Below are 15,348 nucleotides of genomic sequence, written 5' to 3'. Positions count from 1 at the left end.
GGCGGGGCGGGGCGAGCGGGTGGCGAGGGGCAGGGTAGGCCTCCGCTCCGCGCCGCGCACGCGGGTGTTGCCGGTTGGCCTATCTTCCGATCTGCAGGGGCTCCGCCTGGCTCCGCCAGCAGCTCCAGCTCCACTGGCTGCGGTAATCCTACCACGCCAGAAGGGCGGGATGGGAGAGGAGGCGGCGACGGTAGACGAGATGGCGCCACCCTGTGGACCTGGGCCTCGGGCTTCCAGTCCCGGCAGGGGTCCACTCGCGAGGGGCGAAAGAGCGCCGGTCAGTCGCGGTGATCCCCAGTCCAAATGGTTCACATTCTGATGACCGCACTAGGGTGGGGTGACGGCTGCTGACCTGCCTACGACGTCGTCACCCAACTCCCCTCCCCCGAAGAGGCCCGCTGCCTGCCAAGGTCCCCCTCGCCATCCCTTGTCCCGTGTGTCCGTCGAGTCCAGCGGATCACGTTCCTCAAAACTCAATTCTCCTTCCCAACAGCGGCCCACCTGCCGTGGTGTGCACAAACCCGGCCCCTCGCCCTGTTTATGCAAACAAGCGCTGGGGAGGGGGCATAAGGGGCGGGCTGGGACTGCTTTAGCGCCGGAAACGGACCCGCGGTGTGCGGTCCGCCCGCCACAGGCGCCACAGGCTGCAACGGTGCCGTAGCCGTGACGAGTGCCAAGGCTCAATCCGCTCTAGGATGTCTGGTCTTCCCCTCCATCGCACACCCCTCCCGAAGTGATGCCAGCCACAGCGGGACAACTATTTGGTATTCCCGCAGCTCCGCCGTCTGGACTTCAAAGGATCGCCTGCAACTTCTGGCCACGAAAGCAGGGGACGTTACAGAGCAGCGCAAGCAGCCCTCCGCACGGGCCGGGCCCCGCCCTGCAGGTTCCAGGTGGTAACACAGGCAGCCGGTCGGGGCCAAACCCGGAGGCCGACAAAGGGCCGTGAGCTGAGCGGAGCTGAGGTGTGTGTTCATTTGCATTTAATTGGTGCGCTGTTGCTCCGGTTGTGTCCTCACCCTCTGCGTGCGCTCAGCGCAGCTCAGCGCAGCGCGGCCACCACTCGGGGTGGAGTGATGTGGCGTGGACCGTGGCCTCGAAAAGTAACGTGTGTGCTGTGAGGCTGGTCGTAACAACTGGCCACCAGCTGAGGGCGCCTCAAGCATGCTAGAGGGTTCTGTAAACTTTCACAGAAGTGCCTTTAACGTTATTGTATTTTACGAGTCCAAAATTATGACCAGTAACTTTTAACACTGCCTGGTAGGGATAAATTATTGATTCTGTGTGTCAGTTAAGTAACTAAATAAGTTTGCTCGGGTCATAAGTTACGGAGCACTGCAAGCTAGGGGCTAGATAAAGAGGTAGCTAAAGTGAAAGAAATAAATGCAACAAAACATAGTGTGGCGGGTATTTACAGATTTATTACCTTGTACAAAGTTTTTAAATATAAATTTACTGTTAAAAAATACAGTACAGCTCTCCAGGGAGGAAACAGTTTGCTGCTCAGGCATCAGTTACCTTGGGCTGCTCTCATTTTCTTTAACCTCTTGCCTTTCTTACCACTCTCTTTTATTTTTTCATTTCTTTTTTTCTGTTGTGATGACTTTTTTCTTTGTTTCATCTTTTCTATTTTATTTTTTAACTGATAGGCCTTACTATTTTTTACTTGTTTTGTAGCTTGAAGTTTGATAACCCTCTTGATGTCTTTAGCAGATTTGAGTACATTATTTTTTGTTTCCTTAGGTTCAGAAACAGTCTTCTTTTCTTTCACCTTGAGATCCATTCCGGGAATGAGTTCACTATCTGACTGGTCACCTTCATCATCTTTGTCGTCTTCATCTTCAATGGTCTCCTCTTTAATGTCATATTTCATCTGTTGAAAAAAAATTACATGAATAAAGTGCACAACAGTTTCACCTTGTATTTCATGTTTTTCAATTTATCACACTCTGAAGGAGTTATACCTGGTTTGCACCAATCCAATTATTCTGTTCAGCAAGTTCATTAGTGGACAGCTCCTTAATCTCAACTGAATGGGTCCCTAAATCATGTTCCTCCTCTAGTAAATGCTCCACTTCTGGTACAGAGCGGTGAGAGACAACCATTTTCTTATATGATTCCTTCGCCTAGAACAACAAATTTACATGTCATATATTTAGGAATCACGGGGTATAGGTGATTTGTTATCTTTATCGAAATTCTCAAACTGTGAAAGGCTAGCTCAAAACTTCTGAGACAAGCCGCCTGACTAAGGTGTGACACCTTGCCTCTCAAAAGTATATCCACCATAAAGGGAGACCTACAATGATGTTTGTCATCAGCCTACATTTGCTCTAACACTCTTAATGTGGATTCAGAGTTCACTAAACAATAGTGTAATTTCTAAACAAGCTATTTTGCAGCCAACAATGGATAGGCTTTCAAAACACTTGATGTGAAAATCAGGACTGACATGTTAATCGCGCTTGTGTCTTGTGAACTCTAAATCCGCATAACTAACAGCATTTAAAAATATGTCTAAAGTTTAAATGTGTCTTGTCAGATCTTGTATGAATGAATGTGACAAACAACAATGAGGATGGCATCTCTCTTGAAATGAAGACAATTCTGTAACTTACATCTGCTTTGATTCGCTTTCTTTCATCTCTTAACATTTGTTTTAAATTCTCTTGAAATTTTGCCTTTCTCTCGACTTTTCTCTTGTGGAACCCGGTCAAGAATTCTCTATGCGAAAAAGAAAGAGTACATGATAATTTTCAATATGTAATCAACAATTCACTGTGACTAAACTAGTACTTTTATCATGATATTGAAACAGTATTAAAATGACAAGAAAAATCACTGAATAGGGTTAATAGTGTTCCAGCGGAATGGTTTATACCTTCGAGCTTGAGGATCGAAAACAAGATTGATTTTTCGTTTCTTTTGACCACGCTTCCTTTTCTTGCTAGCTCCTTCCATGTTTTCACGGTGAGAAACCCTCTGCTATGCTTGTCAAATATCACTTAACCCACCACAGCACGTTTGTTTGCTGATAGTCACTGACAACACTGGACAACCTAACCTCAGCAGGCCCACAGCCTTCGACAAATAAACCGTCCACCCACAATCATCAGGTTACCAGGCTGTTCATTTTTAAAAAAACAGAGTTCACGACTTCACAAATTTACAATATTTTCCTGAAACTCTATTTTCTTTAAATAAAACAGCGTTAAATTTTCATGCTTCAGAAAAGTAAATAAGAATACATACAAGGGTTTGTTCTTATCACAAGTAAGAGATAAAATGCAAATGTGTGGTGTTAAAGTTGGCAAGTCCGACTTTTGAGCAATGAAAGCACAGCAGACGACAGGCCATCATCAAAAAGAACAGTTTGGTGAGTATTCAGTTTCTTCATGAAGCTCAAAGATTCTTACAACTTAGAAAACGTAATCTTGCGCCCACAAACCATCCTTGAACCAAATGTTTGTTCTTTCACATCGACAGTCAACATTTATTTACATCGACAATCTTTGTCCGTACCTCCTCTTCAAATCTTCCCAGAAGAGTTTACAGAACGTAAACACACTAACCCAGTCAGCCCGTCTACTTAAATAATACATTCACTGTCTCAACAAGAAACGGCGAGGGGATTTTAAATCTTCCTGCTATGTATTTATTGTTTGAAATAGTGCTTTTGAGGAGTGCGTACTCCTTAGTTTTGAAAACGCAATTTTTAAGTACGTTTGCAGTACTTTACGATATCAGTGTAGTTAGTAAAGTAAATGGATCGCGGCTATTGGTCGAGAATTTAGCCAATGAGAGAGACGTGACCCGAGCTGCGTGCCAGGTGCGGGATAAAGTGGGACTCATCAGCAATATGGCTGGCAGTATAAATTTGAGAGCGTTAGGATGTCTTTCTCTTGGAAGAAAATTTTTGTCTTAGTCGTTTTCTTTATTAAAATTATTAGACTTGACAAAAAGGCTTGCAGTTTTGTATGACTGTTGCCAACTTTTACTTACTTTGAACTCGGGAAATGCAGTTGTAAGAACCTTTTAAGTGCTCCACTTTGTAGGTTAAGTTGCATTATTCCATATGAGAATCTCTGAAGTAGGTCTAACGCTATCATAAATTATGGACGCACCATTGACTTGGAAAAGTAGTAATCCTATTTTTCTTTGTTTTATAGCGAGATGATAGATATTTTCGGTGTTTCCCACTTTCTTAAGGGTTGGTGATTGCCTGGTTTTTAACATCAAATTTCAAGGCTTTCATTTTCCCATTTAACGTTCCTTAACTTAAATTAAACGCTCTCAGATTTTATTGCTAAAAGACCAGCACGTTGGTTGATACATGTGTCTCTCATTAGAGGCTATGGATGCAATGACATGAAATAAAATAGCGCACACCCTGTCAAGGAATCTGGTGTTTATTTGTGACATAACCTTTATTTTCTTTAAAAAAACAGATGGTATAAATGACAAGCTCCACCTTCCCCCTAATTATTTGAACCGTCGTCTTATCAAATTTGTTGATGTATCACTTTTTGAATTAGACTGGTGATCCATAATTACGGAGAGAAATTTGACACCAATCAGCTTCTAAATTAAATTTTTGTTGCAGTTTCTGTAACTAACGTCAGGGCAGTTTTATGAACAATACGTTTGAGATTGTTAATTTAATTTTAAATTTTAACTCCTCTGTTCTGTATGAAGATCTGAAAGACTGAATAGGAGAGTCATTGATGCTCAGAGATCCTAGCCTTAGTTGTGGTTTCTGAACTGCTGATTAATTAACATTGCTGAACTCCTTTTTAAGATAACATTACTATAACAGATAATTGGTAAAAACTTTCCAGGTCAACATCTGGTTGCATCTGGATTGCAGTTTGCATCCACCTATAACATCACCCTGTGATCATTAATACATCTGTGATATAGAAAATAAGGCCTTTATCATGACATCCCGGTAAGTTATGCCGAATTTGAATGACTCTTATACAATATGTAGCATTCTCATCAATCACATTGAATCACAAAATGAATTAGAATTTGAAATGAGGAAATATCCAGAAGTTGAATGTAGTTGACACTAGTTCAAATTTTAATATTTCAGGCTGGACCGTTTATTTGTCCTGCTTGAAAGTGGATCGTCAGCAGTGACTCGCAAAGCTGCAGCTTGTCAGTTAGGCGAAGTTCAGAGGTTACATCCTCATGAATTGCACAATTTGCTTGGTAGAATACTCACATACTTGCACAGTCAGAACTGGGACACAAGAATAGCTGCAGGACAGGCCGTACAAGCAATACTTAGCAATGTACCAGAGTGGGATCCGCCTGGTGCTTTTAAAACTGGTAAGATCAAGAGAGATGATTTGATTATTGTTTGAAGGGGATGACGTTTAGCTAACATTTGCTATTACAGAGGAGGGCGAAACCTCCACATCAAACTCTGTCTTTCAAACCGGACGTCTTACATTTGAAAAGTTTGATGTAAACCAGATTATGGCTAACAGTGCACATCTGCTGGGTTCAGAGGGAAAAGAATACAACATGGATGAATCCCTCGCTGGTAAATTTGTAAATTTAAAATCTAAAGTTATATTATTATATTTGTTAAGAGTACAGTAATTATCTGACATGTGCTTTGTCAGGTTTTGATACCAAAGAATGTTTAGCTAGACAACGTCAGCAAGTCAATGCTCAATTAGGGTTGGATACTATGGCAGTTCTTGGAGTGGACACAAGTGACATTGTGTCAGAGGAAGATATTGCCTGTGCATCAAGTTCTACAATAAAATTAGAAAGCAAAGTAAGTAGTAGTTCAAAATGTTTTCTGTGCATTCAAACTTTGTTTGAAAACTAAGTTCAACTTAATAATCTTGTTTCTAGAAAAGCATATCTGAAATGCTGACTCAAAGACAAGGATCAAATATTGCCGACAATATCAGGATACGTAGATTGTCTCGTGTTAACTCTAAACAACACTCACCCAGTGATAATATTGGTGAACCAGATAACAAGCGAATCAAACTGGAGGATGGTGTAGCTGTATCTGTGAAGTCAGAAGATACACCTCCCTTACTTGGAGAAAGTGTACCTGATGGCACTGGCAGTTGGGGGGATGTGAGTTTTCTTCTTTAAAGATTCATGCTTGGTATCTTTTTTTTCTTCTACTTAGATATTTTAAGAAATTAATTTTGCTATTGTCTGTGCTCTTTCTTACAGGCAATGGAGTGGCCATTTGAGTTCTTCTGTGACCAGTTATGTGAAGATCTATTCAGTTCAAGTTGGGAAATTCGTCATGGAGCAGCAACAGCTTTGCGAGAGTTCATTAAAGTTCACGGCCCAGGTGGTGGGAAAACTGCCAATGCTACAAAACTTGAGGTACTGAAAAAAAAAACTTGTCTATTGTCACTTTACTCTCAGTTTCTATATTGTGAATTTATTTCTATCCATTCTGCATCAGATGGAAACTTTACATCAGCAATGGCTTGAGGACATAGCCTTGCGCCTTTTGTGTGTTCTGGGATTAGACAGATTTGGTGATTTTGTCTCAGATCAAGTTACAGCCCCAGTTAGGGAAACGTGTGCTCAGGCTCTAGGTATGAGATGTTTATTTTCTTCTTTGAAAAAGTCAGTAATCTTTTGGTGACATATGGTTTCCGGTCAAACGATTTATTCACTTGTTCTCTTGTTGACTTGCACTTCCTGAATCAAATAAAAATGAAGGTATGGTGTTACAAATAATGCCATCTCAGAGTGTGCACAAAGCTCTTCAAGTTTTACTCCAACTTCAGAAACATCAAGAATGGGAGGCAAGACATGGAGGACTACTAGGATTAAAATACCTGCTTGCAGTACGAGAGGTATGTTTTCTTACATTTTACATTTTTAATTAATACTTCAGGGGGAAAATGGTATAATGGTTTTGCTTGTTCCAGGACTTGGTTAGAGAATTACTTCCTCTAGCTTATCCTCATATTGTGCAAGGGTTGGCAGATTCTGTTGATGATGTTGGAGCTGTGGCTGCTTCAGCTCTTATCCCTGTTGCAGACACTATTGTAAACCTTATGGGTAGTGAGGTAGACCAAACAATTCAACAGTTATGGGATTTACTTGAGGAACAAGATGAACTTGCCGCTGCTTGTAATAGTTTTATGGGGCTATTAGCAGCTCTGCTCAGTGTCCCACAATGTCAAACTTTGCTCAGGTGCTTGGATTCACATTCATGACATTTTTCCTTTTATTCAGTACTCCTTATGCTAATAATTCTTCTTATATATTTTTTTCTTTCAAATATACAGACCTCAACCTCTATCAGTTGTTGTTCCTCGTCTTTGGCCATTTCTTGCTCATAGTACGTCATCTGTAAGATGTGCAACTCTTCAGACACTTTTTACCCTCACTGGGTCTCAAAATATTGAGTGGACTCAAGAACTCCTTCAGGAAGCCTTGCGTCATGTTTTTCAGATGGTTCTTTTAGAGCCGGTCCGAGAGATACAACTTCTGGCAGAAAAAGTATGCACTGACTTCAAATTTATTGGAAGAGCAGAAAGTTTTTTTTCTTTGACACAATATAACATTTTATCACATTTTAGGTGTGGAATAACTTATTACGAAGTGCTCCCTTGGCCCAACTTCTTATGGCAGCCTGTCCCTATGTTACAACCTGGTTGTGCCTGACTATGCAGCCAGCTAAAATTGCGTTTGATACTAATGCCTTAATTCGCTGTGTGAAGGTGAGGTCTTTTATTTATTATTCTAATATTTTAAAAACTACTTTCTTGTCTTAATCAACTTATTCAATCACTCATAATTCAGGATAAAAGCTCTGAGAAGGGATCAAAAAAGGCCAAAGCTTTCTCCTCACTTGAGTCCAACAGTACTGGGCCAGTACCAAAGCTGTATGTTGGTGGGGGACAGTCAGCACCTTCATCCAGTCATGACCCTAATGTTGTGCAAGCAAGAATATTAGCTTGCCGCATGCTTGGTAAGTACATATTCATCTTGTCACTATTTCTTTATTCATTGTTTTGAGATTTGTTGTTTTACTTTTGTATTTACCATTTCTTTCAGGTTATCTCTCCTGCTTTTTAGTTCAGAAAGCTCCAGGAGTTATTTACACCCCAGAAATGGAATCCCCTATCGAATGTTTTTCAAGAGTAATGCTTGTTCACCTAAATTCGAAATCTGCTTTGCAAAGAATGATAGCTGGATTGGTGTTGATGGAGTGGGGAAAACATTCTCATTCTGAATTGAATACCGGAGGTCTAGATGTTACTAAGGAAGAAATTCCATGTCCTAAGAATTTGGGAGACTGTTTGAATTCGTGTCTGAATGAAAGCATATACTATGATGAAATTGCTCACGCCTATACAAAACTACTACATGATGCCTGGGACTTTGTTGCTCTTCTCAAACACTATAAACTCTCTGTCCCCGGATATGATGGGACCAAACAGGTAAGAATTATGGAACACTTATATAGTTCAGTTCTATCTAGATTTATAACTTGCATTTTAACAGATGATGCATTTGATATCTATTTCATTCTAAAGCTAACTAAACTAACAGATACTAGAGGTTTTAATATTGATTCTCTTTAACACTCTGTACTAGGTTCTTACTCTAGAACAGATTCAACAACTGGCAGGACAGGTTACAGAAAAACTGCTCTCTCAACAGAAGTTAAAACCTAAAGTAGTTGACACATTAGAGCAAAGTCGTAAGAATATCCAGAAATCAGTGTCCCAGACCATACAGGATCAGTCAATTTTGCACATTTCGTAAGTCTTTAATTATAGAAATACGTTACTCATTATTGCTGTTATGGAGCCATAATTCCATTCCCTTAATTTTTCTTTTTTTTTTTTTTTTCTCAAATTTATACTGGCAGTACTCAAGCTGCAATTGCAAACTCAGTGGTTCTATTGAGATGTCTCCCTGAAAAGTTGCATCCTCTTTGCAAATCAATTATGGAGTCAATCAAGAAAGAAGAAAATGATATGCTACAAATGCTATCTTCAGAGTGCCTTGCTGTTTTGATTGAAATGGCAACCACTCGAACACCATGCCCAGTTGAAAAGATAATTACAAATCTCTGCATTTTTCTTCGCTCTGATCCTGAGTTTACTCCTCAAGTAAAACAGTCTTCAGATAACAATCGTGCAAGTAACAGTGGTGCAGAATGCTCTGGTGGAAATTCAACGGTTAGCCGAAAAGTGAGCAATTTTTGTGGTATTCCAACACTAGTTAATCAACAAAAATCAGCAGAAAGGGCTATTTACCGACGCTCCAATTCTACTGGAAGAGGCCCGGGTAGACCTCCAATTCATGATCTTCCCCCTGAGGACTTGTTTCCTGTTGATGAAGAGGCTCAGAAACGCAATCAGATCATGCGGAGAGGTGCTACATATGCTTTAAAGTCAATAACTGCACATTTTGGCAATGATTTGCCAAACAAATTACCCAAGCTGTGGGAAATCATTACAGGTCAAATAAGACCAAAACCAGAAACTGCTCCCCTAGGTCTGTTGTGTAGTATGAGTTTTAAATTTCTTGAATCACACTTATTTTGTTAGTTTTTGATAACTTGTTCATTTCAGATCTATCTCGAGATGCAGGTGGTGATCAAGCTGCCAAGGAGCTTATTGCTGATTTACAAGTACTTGAGGTTGTTAGTGATGTTCTTCATAGGGACCTGCTTCCTGAGGTAACTTTTGCAATTTCTCTTTTGAGGCCTTTTTTGTCCAAGTTTTCTTTGATCAACAAACATTTTTTACAATCTAGGTGATGAATTGCTTGCCTCAACTCTGTCAACTGCTTATGCACACCTATTCAGCTGTCCGCCATATGGCAGCTCGGTGCATTGGTGCCCTTGCTGCTCTTGCATCAGTACCAGTGATGGAACAAATAGTTGCTCGAGTTCTGCCCACTCTAGGAGCAGTTCATAATGACACCTACCGCCAAGGGGCTATAGAGGCCATTATGTGTGTTATTGAAAAATTACAAACTAATATTATACCATTTGTTGTTATACTTATTGTACCTTTGTTAGGTAAGATTTCAATGCCTGCCCTGACAAGATGTATTATGTGTCTATCATAGTTGTTATATCCGTCCTTTTGATGCTTTCAGGGCGTATGAGTGACCAAGATCAATCTGTGCGGCTATGTGCCACCCACAGTTTTGCCACATTAATTCAGCTTATGCCTTTGGATGGTGGTGTTCCTGATCCCCCCGACTTCTCCAATGATTTGTCAAAGCACAAGCAAGCTGAAAAACAATTCCTTGAACAACTTTTTAATCCTAAAACTATTGACGATTTTAAAGTACCGGTTCCCATTAATGCCCAGTTGCGTTCATATCAGCAGGTAAAATTGTTGACCCATACATGTACCTCTATTTTTATGTAAAATAGTAATTCTCTTTTAATCACTTTTTAAAAATTCACTTCTTTCAGAGTGGTGTGAACTGGCTCGCTTTTCTGAACAAATACAAATTGCATGGTATTTTGTGTGATGATATGGGGCTTGGCAAGACATTGCAGTCTATTTGTATGCTTGCCAGTGATCATTATAATCGAGCTGTACAGTACAAGGTGGTGAATTAGATTCAAGTTAAAAGATGCAGTAAAAGTATCCTAAGACTTTAATAATCTTTTTATTCCACAGAAAACAGGCAGTTTGGATTGTGCTCCATTACAGTCTTTGGTCATTTGCCCTCCCACATTAACAGGACACTGGGTTTATGAAATTGAAAAATTTCTGTCAAAAAAATATTTAAATCCTTTGCAGTATGCTGGTCCCCCACAGGAGAGAGAAAGGTAATACCGGTAGTATGATTTTCACACATCACACTCTTTTCAAAAACATATTATTAAAATCTTCATTTTTACAATCTCACCTAAATTACAGATTAAGAAACCAGCTTAAGTCAAGATCCTACAATTTAATTGTTGCCTCATATGACATTGTTCGGAAAGATATAGATTTCTTTAGTACTATTAAATGGAATTATTGTATTCTTGATGAAGGCCAATACATAAAGAATGGCAAGACCAAGGTGAGTCACTTTAATGATCTTAGCATGATTTTCATACCTATACTACAATCCCATAATCATTATCTATTTTCATGCTTACAGGCCTCCAAAGCAATTAAACAACTGGTGGCAAATCACAGATTGATCTTGTCTGGAACACCTATACAAAATAATGTTTTAGAGTTATGGTCCTTGTTCGACTTTCTAATGCCAGGTTTCTTAGGGACAGAGAAACAGTTCAATGCAAAATATAGTCGACCCATACTTGCAAGTAGAGAAGCCAAAAGTTCCCCTAAAGAACAAGAAGCAGGAGTCTTGGCAATGGAAGGCCTACATCGACAGGTTAGTTCAAAGTAAAATTAAATATGTAAGTTATCTTTATTTTCAAAGAATTTTTTTTATCTATGTAAATTAATTGCTTGCTTTTATGCACACTAGGTACTACCATTTCTTTTGAGACGAGTGAAAGAAGATGTCCTACATGACTTGCCCCCCAAAATAACTCAAGATTATTATTGTGAATTGAGTCCATTGCAGCAAAGATTATATGAAGACTTTGCTCGAACTCAAGCGCATCAGTCATTAGCAGAGACAATTGCCCACACAGATGTTGCTGCGAATGCATTGCAGGCGAATACTCATATATTCCAGGTTGATATTTAGTGAATTATACTATGAAGAATAATCAAAAGTTTATACTCTTTGTATTCAAATGTTTGACCAATAATTTTTTATTTTTTTTTCATTTATTTTATAGGCTTTACGGTATCTACAAAAAGTGTGCAACCATCCGAGACTTGTGTTACTTCCCACTCACCCTGAGTTTGAGAAAATCTCAGCTGAGCTTCGCTTACAGAATAGTGACTTGCAAGATATACAACATGCTGCAAAATTACCTGCTCTGAAGTATATTTTCATTGTATTTTTTGTCTGTTTCTCTTATCTCATATCCTAGATATATTAATAAAGTTATTCTAATTCCTCTCTGCAGGCAACTACTTTTGGACTGTGGAATTGGTGCTGAACCATCTTCAACTGCTGCTGGGCAGCCTGGTGAAATTGCAATCAATCAGCATCGAGCATTGATTTTCTGTCAGCTGAAGGTTATGCTTGATATTGTGGAAAATGATTTGCTGAAGTGCGTTCTTTTTTTATTAGTTATTCTCTGAATTTTCATTGACAGGATTTTATTCACCTAATTCCTTTTGCATTCTTGATTTACTTTTTCAGAAAAACAATGCCTGGGGTTTCATACCTTCGCTTAGATGGGACTGTACCAGCCACTCAAAGGCACGCTGTAGTTCAACGTTTCAACAAAGATCCATCCATTGATGTTTTGCTCCTTACCACACAAGTTGGTGGGTTAGGGCTTAATCTAACTGGTGCTGACACAGTAAGTGTTGTCTTCAAGCAACTGAACATGACTGTTAAAGTTTACCCACTTATTGATGCTTACTTTCCTTTGAATTTTCAGGTTATTTTTGTTGAGCATGATTGGAATCCCATGAAAGACCTTCAAGCCATGGATCGGGCTCACAGAATTGGACAAAAGAAAGTAGTAAATGTATACCGCCTTATAACGCGGGCCACACTCGAGGAGAAGATAATGGGGTATGTTATGGCTCTGCTCATAGATGAATAGATTGTTTAGCTTTAATTAAATATCTAGTGTCAATTGATTTAATTATTTTTTTTCCAGCCTTCAAAAGTTTAAAATTTTAACTGCAAATACCATCATTAGCAGTGAAAATGCAAGCATGGAAACCATGGGAACTGAACAGGTGCTACAGAAAATATGACATGAGATGCGCATATTGCTACTATCAATATCCTACTTTTTTTACTCCGTGATTCTAATAACTTTATCTCTATTTCAATTTTAGCTTCTTGATCTATTCTCTTTGGAAAATGGAAATAAGATGTCAAACAGAGCATCGAGCCAACCTGTTGGCCATGTCAGCATTCATACTATGCTCAACACACTTCCTGACCTTTGGGAAGATAAACAGTATGAAGAGGAATATGACATGAAAACATTCATGAAGAGCTTGAAGAAAAACTAAATCCATGTTGTGTGTCAAATTGTATATGGTCGGCAGCAGCAGGCTGCTTTAGTCATGAAGTCATATCATCACTAGAGATTTGCAACAGTGATGTCCAAAGACAACCCTTATTTTGTATCTTATTTACTGTTGATCATTTTTTTTGAAGAGTAATATAATTTGTAATCTTACGGTAATTTATCTCCTTTCAGTATTATGTACAATTAGCTGTTTATCTCTTTAGTGACTGTTTCTAGCCATTCAAAATTTACTTTAATTTTTGTGAATTCATTGACCAAACAGTGGTTTGAAGGTAAATCCAAAACTAGCGAGTAAAGGAGTAAAAAATACTAATATTTCAATTTTGGCAGTATTTGCACTTTTTCTTTGACCACTGCCTCTTTGTAATAGCTGTGTTTATTGGCTTTTTCTTTTAAGTTAAATGCATTTGAATAAAAATGCAATTCATTTGGGACTTAAAAGGTCTAGTTACTACCTCCTGAACACATAGTGCTATAGTTCTTTTAGTGTTTTGCACCTATACAGGCTAAGTGTTATAAGCTGTGCTTTTTTTCTGGTTACGTATACTGTACCGCATGTAGGCGTGCGGGCGGGTTTGCCTACTGACTCTCACCCGGGTAGTGCCTTCTGGCTCCGTGCGAGTATGCAACCCATCCGCACGCCTGCATTCGGTACAGTATAACCAGTAAAACGTATAGCTTAGAACACCCCTGCATGTAATTTTGTTTTGGCTAACTGAATAAATGTGAGTAGCTGGTTGCTATATGTTAATCAGCTCTACATGAAGTTTCTTTTAAATTGTTAGGAAGATACAGTAGTTGTATCTTATTTGTCATTTGGTTCAAGATCCTGTTCGCAGATTAGATTTTAATGAAGTGTAGTACTTGTTGTGTATGTATTACTGTTACAGTACTATGTACAATTTACTATCTACTTGGGTCATAGCACTACTTGTTAACGTTTTTAAAAAATCTGATGAATAATGTAAATATTTTAGGATAACTTTATGCAGATGGTTTATTTTTCCCCTGTTTCTACTCATATTTAGTAGTGAGACTAAGTTTTCATGCTGAAATTTCATTTTCAGCTTTGAAGTTGTTAAAGAGACATCCAGTGCATGTTCCTTTCCTCCTATATTTGCTTGTCATGTACCTATTTTTGTTCTTAAAGATCAACAAGCTCTTTTTTTTTCTCATGTTCAAATTCAAAGAAATCTGACATCATTCCCTTTTTTTCCTCCTTTAGAAAGTCAGTGTTTTACCCAATTCAAAAGGCAATCTCTGTAGTTGGAGAATAAGTGCAATTTATCCTCATGGTTTTTATTTGTCATCTGAAGTCTGTTAAGTCACAAACCATATTTTTCAGGGTGTCAGTAAACTAAATATTGTTCATTATCCTAAATGAGCTTGAGAATTGAAGAAAAGAAATAATTTTGATCAAAACCATCACTGTGATGCTGGTCTGACTTTTTTCTGAAGTTGAACTATAGGAAAGTGTGGTTGCTAGTCAAGTATAATATTCTGCGCTGTGCTGTTCCAAAATCAGAATGCCATAATTGCTTTTACAGAAACCACACTGACATTGCGGGATAGGTAAAGAAGTTTGATTCATGGTTTTTTAAGTCATCATACCTGTGAACCATGTATAAAATGTTAGAATGAAATTTATTTTGTTTTAAGTACATGGAAAGGCATTTTATGTCAATAGCATCAGAGCACTAGTCAATGGTCATAACTTTAACAAAACCATGTTGTGATTCATACAACTTTATTAATATATCACCATCATTAAAAGTCATTGCTTTAGAGTAAATGAGGATTCCACCTACAGCTTCTGGTCTTAGAAGTGTGTTTGTGTGTGATTCAGTCTGCTTACGTTAAACTAGACAGGATCAATACTTAGGATTTCTTTATTTTGCGTTTCACTCATTTAAATATGTAACAAAATAATGGATATGGGTGTACTAAATTTTTAAAAAACCCTTGAACTACACCTAGATGCAGATCAGGTGTAGCAGTACAAAGTAAATTCTTTAATCACCATGTTATTGCTAGGGTACCTGAGAGTGTGTGTGCTACTTTCAACATTGTTCACTGTGATATACCTTCCATGTTTATTTTGTCAGTTTTTGAAGGGTTTTTTCTGTCATGCTTTTATTGTTTGCAAGTGAGCCTTATAAGTTGTACATGAGTGAGGAATGTGTGCAGATATTTTTTTTTAGGGACCATATGATAAGCTGATGGGTATTTCATGTAGTAGA

The 15,348-nt window shown here is 38.8% G+C and overlaps 2 protein-coding genes across 3 annotated transcripts; one reads left to right on the top strand and one right to left on the bottom strand.

Annotated features, from left to right (window-relative positions):
* Positions 1-1,396: 1,396 nt before the first annotated feature.
* Positions 1,397-3,100, bottom strand: LOC113209049 (nucleolar protein 12). The gene is made up of 4 exons (XM_026426388.2): positions 2,882-3,100; positions 2,619-2,724; positions 1,965-2,126; positions 1,397-1,873 (listed from the first exon to the last, which is right to left on the bottom strand). Exons 1-4 carry the CDS (start codon positions 2,959-2,961, stop codon positions 1,511-1,513), a joined length of 711 nt encoding a protein of 236 aa, XP_026282173.1. The 5' UTR covers positions 2,962-3,100; the 3' UTR covers positions 1,397-1,510.
* Positions 3,101-3,357: 257 nt separating this feature from the next.
* LOC113209050 (TATA-binding protein-associated factor 172) lies at positions 3,358-15,056 on the top strand. 2 transcript variants are annotated; one of them, XM_052274208.1, is made up of 30 exons: positions 3,358-3,376; positions 4,839-4,948; positions 5,096-5,334; positions 5,405-5,551; positions 5,634-5,791; positions 5,872-6,105; positions 6,208-6,366; positions 6,449-6,584; positions 6,712-6,848; positions 6,924-7,192; positions 7,287-7,500; positions 7,581-7,721; positions 7,804-7,972; positions 8,059-8,444; positions 8,602-8,768; positions 8,879-9,510; positions 9,588-9,694; positions 9,772-10,039; positions 10,120-10,355; positions 10,445-10,582; positions 10,656-10,807; positions 10,899-11,046; positions 11,128-11,367; positions 11,464-11,676; positions 11,783-11,931; positions 12,017-12,163; positions 12,256-12,418; positions 12,500-12,636; positions 12,725-12,806; positions 12,909-15,056. In XM_052274208.1, exons 2-30 carry the CDS (start codon positions 4,938-4,940, stop codon positions 13,086-13,088), a joined length of 5,559 nt encoding a protein of 1,852 aa, XP_052130168.1. In that variant the 5' UTR covers positions 3,358-3,376; positions 4,839-4,937; the 3' UTR covers positions 13,089-15,056. The 2 variants fall into 2 exon arrangements, with proteins under 2 accessions (XP_052130168.1, XP_026282175.1); XM_026426390.2 differs by lacking the exon at positions 3,358-3,376 and adding an exon at positions 3,819-4,024.
* The last annotated feature ends 292 nt before the right edge of the window (positions 15,057-15,348 follow it).

This window comes from Frankliniella occidentalis, unplaced genomic scaffold (genome assembly GCF_000697945.3).
Source record: "Frankliniella occidentalis isolate FOCC.00 unplaced genomic scaffold, Focc_3.1 Scaffold352, whole genome shotgun sequence".
NCBI lineage: Eukaryota > Metazoa > Arthropoda > Insecta > Thysanoptera > Thripidae > Frankliniella > Frankliniella occidentalis.
The sequence above is the reverse complement of the archived record's forward strand: the minus strand, read 5'-3'. Positions and strand labels throughout refer to the sequence as shown.

Excerpts from the sequence above, each read along its gene's own strand:
- LOC113209049 (XM_026426388.2), bottom strand. The coding sequence starts at position 2,961 with ATGGAAGGAGCTAGCAAGAAAAGGAAGCGTGGTCAAAAGAAACGAAAA. Across the intron at positions 2,725-2,881 it reads TTCGATCCTCAAGCTCGAAG|AGAATTCTTGACCGGGTTCC; the intron begins GTATAAACCATT and ends TTTTTCGCATAG. Across the intron at positions 1,874-1,964 it reads ATTGGATTGGTGCAAACCAG|ATGAAATATGACATTAAAGA; the intron begins GTATAACTCCTT and ends TTTTTTCAACAG.
- LOC113209050 (XM_052274208.1), top strand. Across the intron at positions 6,585-6,711 it reads AACGTGTGCTCAGGCTCTAG|GTATGGTGTTACAAATAATG; the intron begins GTATGAGATGTT and ends ATAAAAATGAAG. Across the intron at positions 11,932-12,016 it reads GCAAAATTACCTGCTCTGAA|GCAACTACTTTTGGACTGTG; the intron begins GTATATTTTCAT and ends TCCTCTCTGCAG.